This window comes from Colletotrichum phormii (assembly GCF_030913505.1).
Source record: "Colletotrichum phormii strain CBS 102054 chromosome Unknown BDP81scaffold_6, whole genome shotgun sequence".
Taxonomy (NCBI): domain Eukaryota; kingdom Fungi; phylum Ascomycota; class Sordariomycetes; order Glomerellales; family Glomerellaceae; genus Colletotrichum; species Colletotrichum phormii.
The window spans coordinates 663,570-680,010 of record NW_026851448.1 but is presented as its reverse complement, the minus strand read 5'-3'; the positions used below and the strand labels follow the sequence as shown (position 1 = coordinate 680,010).

The following is a 16,441-nucleotide window of genomic DNA, read 5'->3' as shown; positions in this document are numbered from 1 at the left end:
GGCATAGTCCCAGAGATAATCAGGAAGGTTGGCGTCAATCAGCATGGTTCGGGCCGCCTCTGCAAAAGTCCGGCCAGCTCGCTCTGCCTTTCCATTCATGCTTGGGGTGTCAGCAACAGTCAATTTGACTTTAATGCCTCGTTTGGTGTACAGCTCCTGCGAAAGAGCATTGAAAAGCTCGGTGCCGTTGTCTATTTGAAACGCCTTAATCGAAAGGTTGGTCTGGTTTTCGAAGAAGTTGATGAATTCTTCGATACGATCAAGCACTTCGTCAGCACGCTTGCTCTTGAGCAAGTATCGCCACTGGAAGCCTGTACGCGCGTCGATCATGTGAATTAGATAACGTGACTTTGTATAGGACAAGGGTTCGAATTGTACCAAGTCCATGTGAATGAGATGACCGGGCTGGGCCTCTCGAATGGGGGTTTCTCTGCTGATGAGTTGTTGAGATTTGCCTAGGTGGCAAGCCTCGCAGTGAAAGGTGTCAATTTCTTGTTGAGGAAAAGTTATGCCCACACGACGGCAGGCTTCAACGACCCTGCTCTTGCCCGCGTGGCAAAGTCGCTTGTGCATAAGGTCAAATGTGACTTTGTTGTTATTCTTGCTTACCATAGCAAGGTTAAGGGCCGCGTTAATTTTCGGGCCTTCGTAGTTGTTGGTGACGATAACGGCAACATTGTTATGCCAATCGAGTTTGGCGATCGCGACGTTGTTTCCAATGTGGATAGTGTCGTCGCTGACCTTGTAGCCCTGCTGACGGAGTGTGCCTTGACTCAGCAGGTTGACTGGGCAGTCAGGGCAGTACTGTACATCCTCAATTGACCAGTCGACCACCTTGTTGCTGTCATCTGGATCAACGGCAGTGAAGTAAACCGTGCCGTAACCAGCTGGCGATGCGTACTGACCGTTGGCGACTTCCATGGGTGGCAGTATTGCCTCGGTGAAGGAGGTGAACCAACTGAGGTTGTTGAAAGTGGTTCGCGAGCACCCGGAATCCAGGATAATGTCGTCACGGTTAATTCTGCCCGTTGCCATCGAAGTTGAGCACGGCAAGACTGTATGTCCCATTGTGTTCTGGTGGAGAACGTTCGGCGTAGCCTTGACCGCGACTGCCTTACCCTCCCGGCATTCGGAGGTACAAGTATGAGCAGCAGCTTTCTTGAGCAGGTTCTCACGGTACTTATGGTTGGACGGGATGAGGTCGGGATGGGCGACCCAGCAAGAGGTAGTCGCATGTTTCTTGCCGCAGTGTTGGCAGTCAGGACCATTGTAGTTGTTGTTAGGTCGCTGATTGTTGTTTGAGGTGTTACCGGAGGCCTTGTTGTTGCCGTTGCTGTTGTTTCCAACGGCGACGTAGCCCTTCGCGGCATTGAGTGAAGCAGTCCTTTCGGCATTGGCCTTGAATGTGAGATCGCGTGTGAGATCTTCAAGAGTCTTGGTGTTGTCCTCGACGTACTTGTCGTAAAGTGCTGGATATTCTTGTTGGCATCCGTTGAGTAGGATGAACATGGCTTTCTTGTGCCAAGAGGGGACCAGCTCATCGATACGACGAATGAGATACTGGCCGCGCTGGAGATACTTATGGGTATCTGAGAAGTCCTTGCGCTTGAGTTTGCAGAGCTCTCGAACGAGCTCGGCAATGGCATCCTCTGAAATCTTGGGGATGATGGTCTTCAACTTATTCATAAGGAAGAAGGGGTTGCGGTCGGCAGTCTTGATGTCGTATCCATCAGCGAGGAGACGATCGAGGACTTTGCTGATTGATGCGATGATGATGCCGTACGTTTCAATGCGCTGGCTCTTCCAAGTAGTGAAGGCCACAGCCTGCGCTGGAGTGATAGGATCATCGCGATGGGGTTGAGAGACGTCTTCATCGACGTACTTCTCGTAATCGAGAGTCTCAAGGGTGAGATGCAGTACTGCGTACCATTGGTCCCAATTTTCTTCTCCCTTGAGGTCGGGCACCTCCCAGCGGGCGCGGTTGCCAGCCATGATGAGGATGGAGGTGAAAGATTCGTGATAGTGTGTGTATAGGTGTAGACGGCCTGTACGGTCGCGTCTGTTATTGTTTTTTTTTTTTTGAGGAATCTGTACCTCTGCCGTTGCCAGTCGCGACGCCGCGATCTCTGGTCGACAGATTAGTAACTGCTCAATTGAACGGGCTCTACGCAGAGCTGGGCGATCAATTCATATGGGGTAAAAAGAAAAAGAGTCAACGCTGGGCTCTCATAACCTGTGGAGGCAATACTACTGTATTGGATCTGATGATGATGATAGGAAAAGCTGAGCGCTGGCTGGGCTGGATATCTGGGCAAGGTGTAGGTGGGGCAGCTCCGAGATGTGAAGGAGCTGCCTCACGTGACCCACCTGCACCTGCCACACGTTAGGTTAAATGGGCACCAAGCCGTTTTATGCACCTTGATCAACCATCTTCCGAGGCTTTCTCAAGCTGCTCCCTGATCTTGGCCACACTTGATTCTCCATCCTGAACGTTGCCCAACGCGACAGTCTTGTCTCTGGACTTGAGTCCTTGTATGATTGCGAGGTCTGATTTGAGAACGCCCAAAACCTGAAATTAATTTAGCACTATGCGACAACGACACGGAACCGACCCCAAGCCTCGATGAGTCGATGTGCTCCTGCTGCTTGAAATAGGAATATTTAGAGCTGAAATAGTACACATACCCCACTGAGCAATTTCACGACAGCTTTATTAGCTTCGCCTTCCTTTGCCTGTGCTGAAACGCATAGTTCTACGGTCGCGTCTGTGACGGCTGTGACCCCTTCGCGAACTCGGGAAGCGCCAGGTTTCACATGACATTGTAGATACAGAGTACCTAAGGGTGACTTTTTGGTGCCTGCCACAAATCGAATCGCTGACGATGCCATATCGTTTTTCTAATTGTATTACTGTGGTGAGGGACGTGGAGTTTGAGTGTTGTGGTGTGGGTTGAGTTGCTGTGGAGAGCATGGTTCGGATGAAGAAGCCTGATTGGCCCCTAGAATGCATGCCACAAGAATCTGTCACATTAACTGACAACCTATCATACCGTATCACAAAGCGAGGTAGCAAGTGGAAGACATGTATAGTAGAAAGCGGCTTGATTCCTCTAAGTGGAAGATCCGTATGAGGGTTATATCTATATACCGTACAAGACGGGTAATCGGCTTGTGGAAAGCGGTATCGTACGGCAGTAACCGGCAGCGCCACGTGTGGCGCTGCGACATACCGGCATGTACGGAGTACTTTGAAGCTATGACGAATTGTCGATCTCCTCTTCCTTAGCCGACGTGCTCTTCATTAAGGATCATCCAAAACGTCGGCAAGCCCTTGATCCAGCACCCGAAATGCTCAAGAGAGCGCATATGCAGAAGCCAATCCATGTCTTCTCGCAGTCTAAGACTGTTTGACTCGTTCTCAGGCTTATGAATCAAGTTCCAAACCTGGAAAGCGTGCCGGCTATCCTATTGACTGCTAGATGGCGTCACTACATCCGTCTCCAGTCTTTCTCTAAGTTTAATCTATTTCGAGATTATTCCTAGGCGGATATTAGGAAAATAGAGTAAAACTAGAGAAAGACTGGAGACGGATATAGTGACGCTATGTACCTTAGCAGTTGATGGGATTGTCGGATTGGAAGTCCAATTCGACCGCGGATAAGGGCAAGAGCATGGGCCACCTCGAGGTGGTATAATTAGACCGCGACTACCCAACCAATCTACGGTTAGAATCTCCTGTTACGGCCAGCTAGTCGTAGGGGTAGTTTGCAGAAGTTGAGGCTGCGGAACTGGTAACAGTAATCGTAGTCGTGGAATAGTTTCAAGGAAACTATGTCTGTCAATCGTAAGGGTAGGTAAGGCTTCGGTGATCAATCGTAGTCTTGTCAAGGTAGTAGCTGAAAGCGGATGTTAATCCTGATACGAAGTTAATTGCTGAAGAAGCTATGGAAAGTCTGTCCTAGAGCCCAGCTCGAGTCCATCCTTATATACAAGTCCGATCCTAACTGAACAGTGCTGTACAGTCCACTTTGTCTGGATATGTTGGATATGCCGAATATCCAACATATCCTTGACTCGGTTGGATATGTCGAATATCCAACATATCCTTGACTCGGTTGGATATGTCGCATATCCAACATATCCTTATCCCTTATCATATCTCTTATCATCACGTGACTTGTACCATAGTTCTTCCGTTCCTGGGGTTTCCCCAATGTTCCGTCCCGTCCTGCATATATGATGCGCCGTAGCCGCTAGGCGTCAGCGGGGCACGCCCTGGTCTTCATGTTGGGTCGTAACACCTGTGGGGCGGGCCCCCTGGCCTTGTTATGCATGTTGGGTTGTAACATCTCCCTTTTACACATTACGTAGAATCAATTAATAGAGATATTAATACTTCGTCACCCCTAGGACCCTATAGTTCGAACTAACTTCCTTATAATAGGGATATTAATACTAATTAATAGTTAAATTTCACTATTATAGGTTAATAAGGCATCTGTTACGAGCTGGACAAGGCAACCAACTGTGGCACAAAGCAAAAGCTTCGATAATGATGACTCCGGTCATCATTGTCCCTTGTTCTGCATATATAGCTACGCGCCCACAGTGACAAGTTGCGGCGGGCGTAACAGCATCTTATAAAAGTAGAAGAGACGACTCTCTAATACTAAACGGGATAGAGGAATCGTGCTCCCTTAACCTCTCTGTTACGGTCAGCTAGTCGTAGGGGGTTGTTCGCAGAAGTTGAGGCTGCGGTACTCAGTAACGGTGTCGTTCGTTCTCGTGATGTAATAACCAGATGTAATAATCAATGATTATTATACGTCGCGGGTGGATAGCTTCCTGGAAGCTATATCTGATGTCGTGGCCCAAGAGCGCATGCTCAATGCTTTGAAATTTGACGAAATGAACCATAGGTTCGACCAAGTCTCCGAAGCGCACGCCAAGACCTTCAAATGGATATTCTCCGACGAAAAAAACGAAAAAGACTTCTCTGTAGAGGGAGAGAGTGAGGGAGAATATTCCGAGAAGGCCGAACAGGAGGAAGAACTTCCACATAAGAAACAACGTAGAGAAGACTTGCGCGAAGAGGAAGAATCCGAGGATGAACCCTCCAAAGGCAGAGAGAGTAGGGAGGAGTTCTACGGAGAGAAAGGACCCATACCCGAAGAGGAAGAATGTGAAGAAGGCAGCTACGAAGAGGAAGATCGCCAAGAGAAATACGAACTCGAAAAGAAGTGGCGTGAAGAAGCACTCGCTAGAGAGAAACAACACGAAGAGGAAAGGCGAGAGACCAGGAGAAGATTTTTAGACTGGCTTTCTGTTTCACGTTTCTGCCAAGCTTGGTGCAGGGAAATCAACCCTGATGAAGCTCATCATAAACAATCCGCATGTTCAAGACAGGTTACAGCAATGGGCTGGTAAGTCTTGCCTTCCATCACCAACCATTTGCTTTCTGACACACGTAAAGGTGATTCGCGACAGCTCGTTCTGGCAATTCTTACCTTCAGAAATCATTCGACGGCATGTGCCGAGCCTTACTTTATGGTGCAATTGATGGCCGACCTGAGTTGACACGTCTACTTTTCCCATCTCACTGGAAGGCCGCATGGTCCGCTCCTTGGCAAGCAAGCAAAGAGCTTATAATTCATCACACAGAAGTCCGAGAAGCACTAAAACTCCTAGTTGATCATAGTAAGGCGAATGAGACTTTTAGCTTTTGCTTCTTCATCGACGGCCTGGATGAACTGGAGGAGTCCACGGATTTCCAGCATCGCCATTTGGCAGAGACTCTGAAGGAATGGTCAAGGCACAGCTCTGCGAACATCAAATTCTGTGTCTCGAGTCGAGAATACAGCACCTTTCTCCATCATTTCCAGCAAGAGCAGAGGATCCGTTTGCACGACTTGACAAAAAGAGACATGGAAAAATACGTGAAAGATGTGACTAGAGGCGTTCGAAATTACGGCACCCCTGAAATCAATCTTGATTCAATTGTCAAGCCTCTTGTGGACTCAATCGTTGACAGGGCCCAGGGAATATTCCTCTGGGTTAAATTGGTTGTCAATGACCTGTGTAACCAGATGGAGAACGGATCTCGACCAGAAGACTTGCACCTTGAGGTCGATAAACTCCCCGAAGGCATTAACCATCTCTTTCATCATTTCATGACCTCCATCAGCCATGGCGCGAGTCAGAAAGCGTACCAAACACTAGACATGATTCTCAGGGCTAACGAATGGTGGATAATGATTACCCTTCTGATTACCCTTCTGGCATGGAATTTCTTCGAGGTGAGGGAGAAAGCTCAGCCGGCTCTTTCCTCTGAGTCTTGAAGTTCAAGACCAGTAGATGATTTCAGAGATGTGGAAGTTTCGAAGAAAAAGCTGAACAGCTGTCTCAGAGGGCTAGTCGAAGTTGCGTTCATAGGGGCCCATGGTGATAGGCACCTAGCGCGTTACTACCAGCTAAGGGTGGCTCACCGCTCCGTTGCAGACTTCATCGTTCAAGAGAGGAAAAGTGGAACACGTTGTCTGAGCGAACTTGACACCTTGACCGCCCTATCCTATATTACTGTCTCTTCCTGGCGTCACGAAGCAGACTATACAGAGGGTGCGGAGTGTTGGTATGGTGACAATGTCGCTGTACTTTTGCAAATGAGGATAGAACGCTTCTCGGACACATCAAACTTGGAATTTTTCGAGGGTGTTGCGTCTTTGGTTGGAGATTATGATCTGATATCTGAACGCCTCAGTACGCCCTTGACAGTGCGAATCGTCTCAATCATGGCGAGACTTACAAATTCACCGTGCCAACGCACATACTTGTCCACAGAATGCAGACACGAGGAGCCTAAGATAGATGATGACGAGCCAATACTTCGGCTCTCTAGCCTCCGACACATTCTCCTTCAGACTGGTTACGACACGTATGAGATATCAAAGCTACAGACGACGCAAGGCACTGCTCAGAACCCAGAATGTCTCATTACTTGCGAGCTGCATTTTCACCCACTTCATGAACTTAGTTCACATTAAGATTCAATACAGTGATCTCATGGAAACTCCATGTCCATTCGACCCCGAGTTTGGTGTGGCTGTGATCGGCAGCTTGCTTGACCAAGGACATTTGTTTCCGAATTTCGGAATGCATACTTGGTTATGGCCCCTAGTGGAAGAACCGGAAATCATTGGTGACTGGCGTCCGACTCTCCTGGAAGTCATGCGTCTATCCTTCAAGTTGCCGGTGGCGACCTCACTACTCCGATTCAGGGCATTCTTGAGCGCCTACTTCGACACAAGGGCAATCTTTGTTTCACGCTAGAAGTAAAGATTAACGAGGCTGGGGCATATTCAGTATCACTGGAACGCCCGGGAGTAGGCAAGCGTCGCCTTTGTCTCGCTGGAATGTCGATGGGATGGAAAGGAGCCATGTGTCAAGGGCGGTAGGAGCAATGTTGCAACTCGTACTTCCTTTCTCAACTGAGATAGCTAGGTCTACGTGTCCTTTTATCTGCTGTTACCCTAGTGTCTCCCTTGCATCCACCTGGATCCACCTGGATGTCTTACTATCAAGCCGAGCATAGCCGAGAGCATCCCATGTGAAGGGCTCGGCTCGTAACACCATGCCTAAAATGGTACGAGACCAAAATGCTTGGAACTTGGGAACCGAGACAGATCATCGAAATGTCTAGTTTCACAAACAAAGAAACTTTGCTGCAGCTCATGGATGATCAACTCAGAGCTGAGCATACAGAGATCGAAGATGCAGCGTCAATTATTCAGGATGATTTGGAATCACAGCAAGATTCAGCGGATGATTCTCTGCGAGCAAAAGATTTGCAACACGACGAAAATTTCTCGGACATTGCTGATGCGTTGACCAGAGAATCATGTGAGGTTGAACAACTTATTGCAGCTGGGGGAGAACAATTATCAAAAACTGCTCGACAAGGTGAATTCATTTCGCATCCGGTAGTTTGGGCATTCATAGGTTTGTTGACCCCGAAAAGGCGCACCGTCGAACTGATAGAACTATGCTAATGTCTGATGCAGGTACAACTCTGCAGATATGGCTTGCAGTATAGATGCAGGTCTTTTAAGGATTCTGGCGATGCTTGAAGGAGCGTTAATCAATTTGGTATTCCCATCGCTTTCTTCCCATGCTGTCAGGCCTGTCAATCTAATACAATTTTGTGTCGCTTGCTTGTCAAGAGTTGTTGGCTTACAAAGAAGCCTGTTGCGTCTGCTGCCCAGTGTTTGCAACAACTCTTTCCGCTGTATTGGCCTGCGAAGAATGGGATCGAAGCCCTTCCTTTTCAAGAAGTGCAAGGCGATTCTCCGCATGCATTCTCTTAGTGGTGATCCTCTCAGGGTAATTCCTTAGGAACATGTTGGTGAAGTGAGTGCCGTAGTGAATGCCCTCCTTGGGAGACTGGCCGACATCGTAGCCTGGCAGAGGCTTGGCAACGGCCTGGAAGCTGGGCTCATGGAAGTAGGCGAAAGCAAAACGATCGCGGGTGTTCAGGCCGACCTTGTGGGGAGTGGAGGGCAGATAAGAGTTGGTGATGTACTGCATGATGTCACCAGGGAAGACTGTGAAGACGTTGGGAACGGGAGGCACGTAGTGCCATCGGTCGTCCTCCTCCGCCATTCCAGCTGAGCTCTTTTCCCAGTTTGCGTAGTTTTCACCTTCGTATGGGGGACGGATGAAGAGGCCTGAACAAGTATGTCAGTTTCCGTCAAGTCGGACTTGAGGATGGTCTTGACTTACCACCAACATCATCCTGGGCAGCGATCACCAACAGACCATAGTCTGTGTGAGAGCCGATACCACGTCCAGCCTTGCCCTTGCCGTTTGTGTTATGGGTCGGAGGGAATCTAATCGGATAAGTGTTAGCAGACAGTTGTCCTTTAGTTGCTACTGTGAATGTGGCTAACCTGAGAATCCGCATGTGATGCCAGCCGTCCTGAGTCAGGTTCGTGAGGGAGCCGGCGGGCACATTCAAGCCTAGCTCAGCAAGCTGGAGCAACTTCTCTCCACTTTCCCCGAGGTAGTCCATATAAGTAGTCATGGGCTGTTTCATTTCGTAGTCGGGCCAAGGGGCCGGGCCGTGGCAAGGCCACTTTGCGCGAACGCGGGGTTCAGCGAGATCTAAGTCTTTAGTGACGGTGAAGATCTCAGAATAGTCGGCAATGCCATCGGTTATTTCCTCGCCTGAGGCGATATATCCCGAGTAACTCTGAGAGTCAACACATGCGGCCTTCTCGTCATGGGGTTTGGCAAAGAATGCCTTGCTTGAGGCCGTGGCTTTATTGAAGATGTGCTGTTGCTTGTCGTTCATTGAGACTTGGAGGATACCATCACGGCGCCAGGCATCAACCAGAGCTTTTCCCATGGCGCGATCGCCAGGGCTGCCGGTGACACGCTCAGGAAGTGCGAATGTCTCAAGCTGAGCTACTGTGGCTTTGTGTCCCGGAGGCATTGTGGCAGCCATCCGGGCGAGGTTGTGGTCTGTGACGGTTGCCAAGTGACGACTGTGGCCAAGAGCTGACTTCCGCGGCCCGCGGCGAGCCAGTATACTCAAATACTTCGTAATGGTTGACATGTTTGTGACGAGTTTCCAACCCCAAGATATTGTCACTAGAGTTCCGTGAAAAACAAGATGCTGAGAGAATAGCGTTGAGAGATCTGAATTTCAGGATCTTCACGGCTCATCTGCCCTCTTTATACTTGGCATTTCACTCCCTGTATCTCATCGTAGCTTCTGCCAAGTGGCTTCGGCATGCAATTCACATGCTGTAGGCACGTTTCCATTGTCTCGAGAGCTGCAGAAACAGTTTAGGTTTCCTTCGGAATTGGTGAGGTCTCGTTCATATCATATGCTTGAACTCAATTCTATCACATTTTTTGACCAAGGGGCGGTGCTTCAGGACTCAGGGGGCATTGGGACATGCCTGTTCGGAATCGACTTTCCGTTTTAGCTGGTAAATACCGCAGACATCAGGGAAGCCACTGACGATGCTTGGCTCTTTCATGGGCCAGGGCACAATATCTTCGGCGGGCTAAGGTAGAGGTGGAACCCGTGTTGAGGTCTCCAGAAGGCCCACTGAGTTGCCGGGAGCACAAGGAGTTGTCGAGTCAAGAAGATCAGGTTTCGCAATGTCCCTTGCAATCTCGCAATAGAGCATCCCCACGATGGCTCACATTTTTGATAGATGCCAAGGAACCCACCGGCAGCTAGCTCTAATAACTAGGACTTCGTTTTCATTAAAAACGTTTGAGGAATGGCAGAAAACTTTCAGAAACCATACCTTCTCAAAAAGTAATCCAAGAGACTATTGCCAAGTCTGAAGTCCACCAGAATGAATTGTCAACTCAACCAACAAATCTATGAACCAATCAAGTGTTTGCGAAGTTTTGAGATGCAGTCAAAATGTGATCAAAGCTTTGGTTGCATTGAGCTATTAATCTAGGGTAACGTGCATAGATCGATTCGTCAGAGACTGGTTTGTGCACTCCTGCAACACTGAGTGTTGGATTCGTCGTTCTCGCCGCTTCTGCGACAAGTTACCGAAGAATCCGGGCTTGTCCTGCGCCAGCCGCCAAGGACCAGCTTCCATGGGACCCACGGAGGTTTAGACTTTTTTTTCTGCCCACAGCTAAATGAGGTTCGCCCCAGTTGACACGAAACCTTAAATGATGGCTTGGGACAAGACTGGTCTCGCTTACGGATCGAGAGAGTTTCGCGGGCGTTACCAGGCGAGCGGTTCAACAATCTCGAGGCTCGGCAGAGGTTTAAACGTTCTTTGATTAATAGGAGGCGCGAGTCATAGCTGAAATCTTTTTCACGAGGGCTAAGAGATGTCTGAGTCTCGAATCTCGCGTCCGGTCCGTACCCAGGACGCTTTTTCTGTTACCACCATCTCCGGGCAATTACCCCGGACACGGACTTGAGTCATCCCGCGTGGATGTTCCAAAGTGAGAGCTGAACGCAAATCATGATTCGTGGACCTCACAACTTCATCCCTTTCGAAGTAAACCTTGCCTTTTCTGGAACTCCTGTGCAGCACAGCCGAGGCCGGCGGGCCGCCAAGTTGTCACCTTCGACAGCACCTCGGTAAGATCCGTATCATAGACTCTGTTCATACGAATGAACAGGATTTTCGTGGATCAACTTGAAAGAACATCCAATCGTGGGCGCACAACGTCAAAATGCTCTTTCAGATATAATAATGGGTTCGAATGTGGGCGGGCACGTGCATGATTTGCGAGCCTGGTTGTCTTGAATATCAGCCAGAATCATACGGTCAGTTGTCAACTCTTCAGTGGTCTCCTTAGCGTTATATTGCAACACTTTCAGATAATATGTAACAGGTTCACAAGCCGTCTCGTTGGGGTATGTATGCACAAGCTCAAGGTCTCTCGGTGCAGGGCCTCCTTCAGAGTCCGAGTTTCCAGTCACGGATCCCTGTCAACAGGGATGATGCTAGTCCAAATCTAGGCGAGACGTTCGATTCGTCAAAAGCTTGGATTCCCATGGACTTGGGGTTAAGATGACTGTTGGAACAGCAAAGGCTGATAAGGAGTAATAGGCAGGTACCATGGGCTGGCTGGCACCTGCCCTGGGCGAAGTGGGACAACTGGCTTAGTCATCACGGCCGGATAAAGGTGGGGCAACCACCCAGGCCGTCACCACCTACTTCGACCGACCCCTGCCCACAATGTAATAGGAAGGAAGAACAACAACAGCAATTATCACGGACATCGACGTGATTATTGCTACCACTATTTGTCGTATACGACCCCGTGGAACCATCAATGACAGATCTTTTCCATCATTACTTTGAATTTCACGGTCTATAATATGCTCAAATCACTCAAGATTTGTTGGAAACAGGTTGTCTAACTCGAAGCTGACAAGGTACTTTTGCCAAGTAATTGAGCGTAGAAGTCAAGTCTTCTCGTGGATGGGAAATAACGTATGCTGGTACAGGCTCTTCGCAATAACGAGTCTTTGTGTTCTAGTTGGGACGAATGGCTGGCTGGATTCATGGGTAAGGTAGCAATGGGTAAAAAGTAAGTAGGTAACACTCGCTGCATGAACGACAACCCTAGAGGTGTTGAGACGTCCCTGACTCCCTGTGTACAGTGCAATACTCCGTAGACACTTTAGGCGCTAGTGGCCAGACAGAAAAGTCGCCGTTCGGTCCGATCCTAGGAGTACGGACATCGAACAGGGTGTATCTAACGAGTTGAGTTCTTCATCAACACAAGTTCGTTCGCTGTACAGACTGGAACGCACTGAGCTCAACGCTACTCAGTATTACAGTACTTACTTCTGTTCTCAAAAAGACAAAGGAAATTCGCAGGCATCCTTCGAGCCCATATTTGTATGTGTTGATGATGATGATGATGATGTATTTAACGTCTGGTAACAAAAGGACGTGCCGGGCGCAATGCCGACATGGTCTATACTAATCTAAACTATATTACAGGCTACCGTCTTCACCTAACGTTCCTGTTCAATGACTCGGGCAAATTTCGGAAAAGAAATTGGTCTCCTCTATCTATTCGCATAGAAGAGAGGCTCCCTTAGCAGAACCTAATAAGAAATCAATGCTTGCTTTAGCCATACGTTGGCGGAGGTAGCGCGGTGTAGCCTTGCGTCCACGCTTGCAGAAGTAGAAATGGACTGGTGTCTTGGGTTTCCCACAGCTGCAGTTGAGCAACGCATCTTGATGAGCTAATCTCTCGTGGTATGCTGCAAAGTCTCCATGATGGGATCTTGCTGCGTATAGCCTTCCTAGTAAGTGCCGAGGGAGGCGGAGTTCGGGCGGCTTGGGGTGAAGAATTATCTCGAGGTCGGCATATTGCCGAGGGCATTGGGACAGCCATTTTCTGGCAAAGGCTTGGAAGGCAGCTGCTTTAGCTTGCCTTTCTAGGTGCGCTAATGAGGGCTGTGGTTGTGATTTTGGGATTAGTTTGCAGGCTTCCTTGGCTAGAGCGTCCGCTTCTTCATTTCCTGGTACTCCCGTGTGCCCAGGGCACCACCAAACATAAACCCTGCCGGGGGTTGTCCAGCTCTCTCTTTGTCTCCGAGTCCAGGAGGAAGAGAGCCTATTGAAGGCCCTAAATCTAGCCTGGCTGCTTCCTGTGCTCTGGGAGTATAGTCTAGCCGCGACTGCGAGGTTGTCGAGGCAGATGTGGACGTTATCTGCCATACGAGCCGTAGGAGCCCGGGTGGCTTCCATCAGGCCGTGATACGCAGCATGTGCCTCCGCGTCATACACCTCAGTTTGGGACCCGAGTGGTTCGGATCCGCGGAAGATCTGCCGTGTAGCTTGGTACCCTACCCAGCCTGCTCCGGCGGAGGTGCTGCTGCCGTCCGACATCTGGGACCCGTCAGTGTAGACAACAATGTCCCGCTTGGAGAAAGTTGCCATCCTGCCTGCAAAGGAGAGGGCCTGTTCTTCTTTGGTCTTATTAGGTTCGTAGCCGACCCTTGCGAGGGCTGTCTGCCAGTCCGCTAGTTGCTCCCAAGGGGGGAGTTCTAACGGATCGATGTATTCGGTATTTTTGCTTACGAGGCTTGCCATTCGTCGTAGCCGTGAGTCTGGTCCTGATTTGTCCCTGAGTCTCGTTCGGAGAGGGTGTCGCTCGTCCAGACGATGGATTCTGGTGGACGCTGTGTGGAGCTTCGCGTCCAGTATCACCTCTGCTGGGGGTAGAGCCGCCTCGCGCTGTAGGATCGGTACAGGCGTAGTTCTGTATACGGGGACCATCGCTCTAATGGCTTTGGTTTGCGTCGCGTCCAGTTGGTGTAGCAGACTACCAACCCCGTTTGAGATAGTACGTCCATTCTTTATCCGGCTCTTGCCGGGCCACCATGCTTCAGATGCATAGTACTGAGTGGGTAATACACAAGAGGTGATCGCTCGACGAAGTAAGTACGCAGGCGCGCCCCAGACAGTGTTCCCTAGTCCCCGTAGTCCATTGACTACTTGGCATGCTTTTGCAGAGAGGTTTCTTACGTGACTCTTGAATGTGATATTTGTATGTGTGGGAACAAACGGCAATCGCTAGGTATACACGGAGCCGAGCTATGTCACGTGTCTTCGGCACGTGACACACCTCAGCTCCCTCCTTCCATATCACGAGCCTTCGCGTTTAGATACTCTCCTTAACAACAATAACAACAACAAGAACACCAGATTAACCCAACGATATTGCTACCGATCGCGATACCAGGAATACCTGTGTGACTAACCTGTGGTACACGCAAACCAACAGTATGTAATCCCTTGGCTTCAGAAAGCCACACGCCGAGCACGAACGCACTGTCTCCACAGAGCTGTATTGACAGAAAGAGCAAACAATGACGTGGAAAATGCGTTCACTTAGGTAAGGCAGACTCACTCTGGTTGAAGGACTGTAAAAAGTATCAGATTCAACAGAAACGAGAAGCTCCTTGAAGGTTCGACAGCGGCCCAGGTCGAGGTCAATCATCTTTGGGATTGAGACGGATCCTGAGTCTCGCCATGCATGTCTAGGTATCCCAGTTGAGAAGTCGAAGCGTCGGAGTTGCTTCCGCGCCGCGCCTGATTCGTACATGTTGCATCCGGCCCCTCGCAGAATTGCTCTAAAACGTGAATGTTTTCGGGGCTTAGAATCTCCTCTGGAGAGTCATTACGTTCACTTCGAGCCATTTGAGAGCTTGGAAAGCTCGAAGAGTATCCTCTCGCCGCGTTTCGGCGATTTCGCCATCTTGGTGGACTTGGTGGCAAGGGTTCGGATTCCGGAACCGGCCCAGAATTCAACTATTTGCAAATCGGAAGATTACGTGATCTGACCGTCTGCTCGTGATATCATTCTCACGCTGGGTCGAAGCTTTAGACGGGGGATTTTTTCCCACCACCTGCCCCATAGTCATCCTCAGGGGATTCGCTCTTTCAACTCGTTTAATGACAAGATCAGGATATGACGGAAGTCTGACACAGACTCTTGCTTGCATGTTCAAACTTCGCAGCCAATTCTTTCTCTCTCTCTAACCGAGTTCAGCAATCTACCGCAACCTTCTCAGCTCCAGCCCGGCCACTATCGTATGCGCAGCGTAGGTGATAATTATAGTATCTTAGCACTCCATTCCACATATACAAGCCATTCAAAGACATCTATTAGAGCTGCATACGCAGTAGGTATTGTCAGTCAGATTCTCGCACCAACTACGTATGGTTAGGTCGCTCACGCGAGCTCAAGTTCCTTACTTAATATGCTATGCCGGCATTAGTCCAGATTCTTCTACTCATACCCTCAAAGATGTACGCCTAAGTGTCTACTTCAGTTTGGTTAAATCCGGCGAAGCACCGCTGCAGTTGTCAGCTTACCTTAACTGAAGTAACTCAAGATTGAAGCGACAGCTTGGCTGCACTTTCAGAAGTTTCCTTGATTTCCTTGAAAACTGTGCTACAGTGCTGAGAGCCTAAAGTACTTAGATGCTGTTGCCATAGCTAAACAATTCCAATTAGCAGTGGCCATGATTCACTCGATTGTATCACTGCTAGTCAGCTATTCTTGATACAAGACAAGTGTAAGCTTTGCCAAGTGCTAGGAATCTCAACCCATTATTTTTGTTTATTGAAGTCTGAAAAGATGTCTGGTGACTGCCAAGCAGACTAGAAAAAATCAAGGAAAATCAACCCTCTCATTGATGCGTGTCTCTTCGAAAGGTCTCGGTTCACATGATGGTAAGTTGTGACGGCATGCTCCTTGATGCCAAAGACAGACAAAACAGTAGTGAAGCGCTTCAAGAATGATCGTAGCACCTTGAAAGATGACAATCTCTCGCCGGAAAAGCTAGGCTACGGAGGAAAACCCCGTGAAGTCGTGAAGTGAATGGCTTTTCCACTTGGTATGCCCGGCCCAAAGAGGCATGGATCGACTGGGTAGTATCGGCTAGCCGCCCGGACAGCGGGTTCTGCATCCTTAGTATCTGCTTGCATATCACTTGTCACAGTTGACTGGTTGGCAGCATTGCATGAGAACACGACATGGACCACATGCATTGTAACGTGAGTTGGCTGTGCAAAAGCTCGCCAGAACATGTGTTTGAGATATTTGAAAGACGTACAAATTAGTCAAATACTTCGATAAAGAAGTTTGCATCAGAAAAGGCGCTTCCTATTGAATGATGAAAGTTAGTTGGGTAAGACATCATTAAATAGCAGCTACATAACCTCTTTGGCCCGGCTTTCGTCGATCCGGGCCGTTTTGAGGGAAGTGCGGTTGCACTGAGCATACACGTACAGCGTGTAGGTCGCCATTATCAAATTTGATAGCCGTAACCCCTCTTCGCCAAGTGTAAGACCATATGCATATCGGTTGTGTAACAGATACGCAAGTCGAATCGAGTGGGCTCATAGAAACATGGAGCGTTACG

General features: G+C 49.1%; 5 protein-coding genes across 5 annotated transcripts; 3 read left to right on the top strand and 2 right to left on the bottom strand.

Moving 5' to 3' along the window:
- Positions 1 to 2,358: 2,358 nt before the first annotated feature.
- On the bottom strand, positions 2,359 to 3,047 carry BDP81DRAFT_422679 (uncharacterized protein). Its single transcript, XM_060590016.1, has 2 exons — positions 2,686 to 3,047; positions 2,359 to 2,569 (listed from the first exon to the last, which is right to left on the bottom strand). The coding sequence occupies exons 1-2, from the start codon at positions 2,887 to 2,889 to the stop codon at positions 2,423 to 2,425; spliced, it is 351 nt and encodes a 116-aa protein (XP_060447401.1). The 5' UTR covers positions 2,890 to 3,047; the 3' UTR covers positions 2,359 to 2,422.
- Positions 3,048 to 4,866: 1,819 nt separating this feature from the next.
- On the top strand, positions 4,867 to 6,583 carry BDP81DRAFT_370408 (uncharacterized protein). Its single transcript, XM_060586610.1, has 3 exons — positions 4,867 to 4,998; positions 5,315 to 5,473; positions 5,514 to 6,583. The coding sequence occupies exons 1-3, from the start codon at positions 4,882 to 4,884 to the stop codon at positions 6,336 to 6,338; spliced, it is 1,101 nt and encodes a 366-aa protein (XP_060447400.1). The 5' UTR covers positions 4,867 to 4,881; the 3' UTR covers positions 6,339 to 6,583.
- BDP81DRAFT_422676 (uncharacterized protein) lies at positions 6,561 to 7,460 on the top strand. The gene has a single exon (XM_060590015.1). It carries the CDS (start codon positions 6,865 to 6,867, stop codon positions 7,324 to 7,326), a length of 462 nt encoding a protein of 153 aa, XP_060447399.1. The 5' UTR covers positions 6,561 to 6,864; the 3' UTR covers positions 7,327 to 7,460.
- Positions 7,461 to 7,558: 98 nt separating this feature from the next.
- On the top strand, positions 7,559 to 8,135 carry BDP81DRAFT_191568 (uncharacterized protein). Its single transcript, XM_060582411.1, has one exon. It carries the CDS (start codon positions 7,653 to 7,655, stop codon positions 8,043 to 8,045), a length of 393 nt encoding a protein of 130 aa, XP_060447398.1. The 5' UTR covers positions 7,559 to 7,652; the 3' UTR covers positions 8,046 to 8,135.
- Positions 8,136 to 8,226: 91 nt separating this feature from the next.
- On the bottom strand, positions 8,227 to 9,487 carry BDP81DRAFT_392215 (2OG-Fe(II) oxygenase; the record flags this gene model as incomplete). The annotated part of the gene is made up of 3 exons (XM_060587676.1): positions 8,227 to 8,720; positions 8,776 to 8,882; positions 8,943 to 9,487. The coding sequence occupies 3 exons, from the start codon at positions 9,485 to 9,487 to the stop codon at positions 8,227 to 8,229; spliced, it is 1,146 nt and encodes a 381-aa protein (XP_060447397.1).
- Between the last annotated feature and the right edge of the window lie 6,954 nt (positions 9,488 to 16,441).

Coding starts and splice junctions, on each gene's coding strand:
- BDP81DRAFT_422679 (XM_060590016.1), bottom strand. CDS start 2,889: ATGGCATCGTCAGCGATTCGATTTGTGGCAGGCACCAAAAAGTCACCC. Junction 2,570..2,685: donor TCGTGAAATTGCTCAGTGGG/GTATGTGTACTA, acceptor AATTAATTTCAG/GTTTTGGGCGTTCTCAAATC.
- BDP81DRAFT_370408 (XM_060586610.1), top strand. CDS start 4,882: ATGCTCAATGCTTTGAAATTTGACGAAATGAACCATAGGTTCGACCAA. Junction 4,999..5,314: donor AAAACGAAAAAGACTTCTCT/GTAGAGGGAGAG, acceptor GAAGATTTTTAG/ACTGGCTTTCTGTTTCACGT. Junction 5,474..5,513: donor GCTTTCTGACACACGTAAAG/GTGATTCGCGAC, acceptor TCTTACCTTCAG/AAATCATTCGACGGCATGTG.
- BDP81DRAFT_422676 (XM_060590015.1), top strand. CDS start 6,865: ATGATGACGAGCCAATACTTCGGCTCTCTAGCCTCCGACACATTCTCC.
- BDP81DRAFT_191568 (XM_060582411.1), top strand. CDS start 7,653: ATGCTTGGAACTTGGGAACCGAGACAGATCATCGAAATGTCTAGTTTC.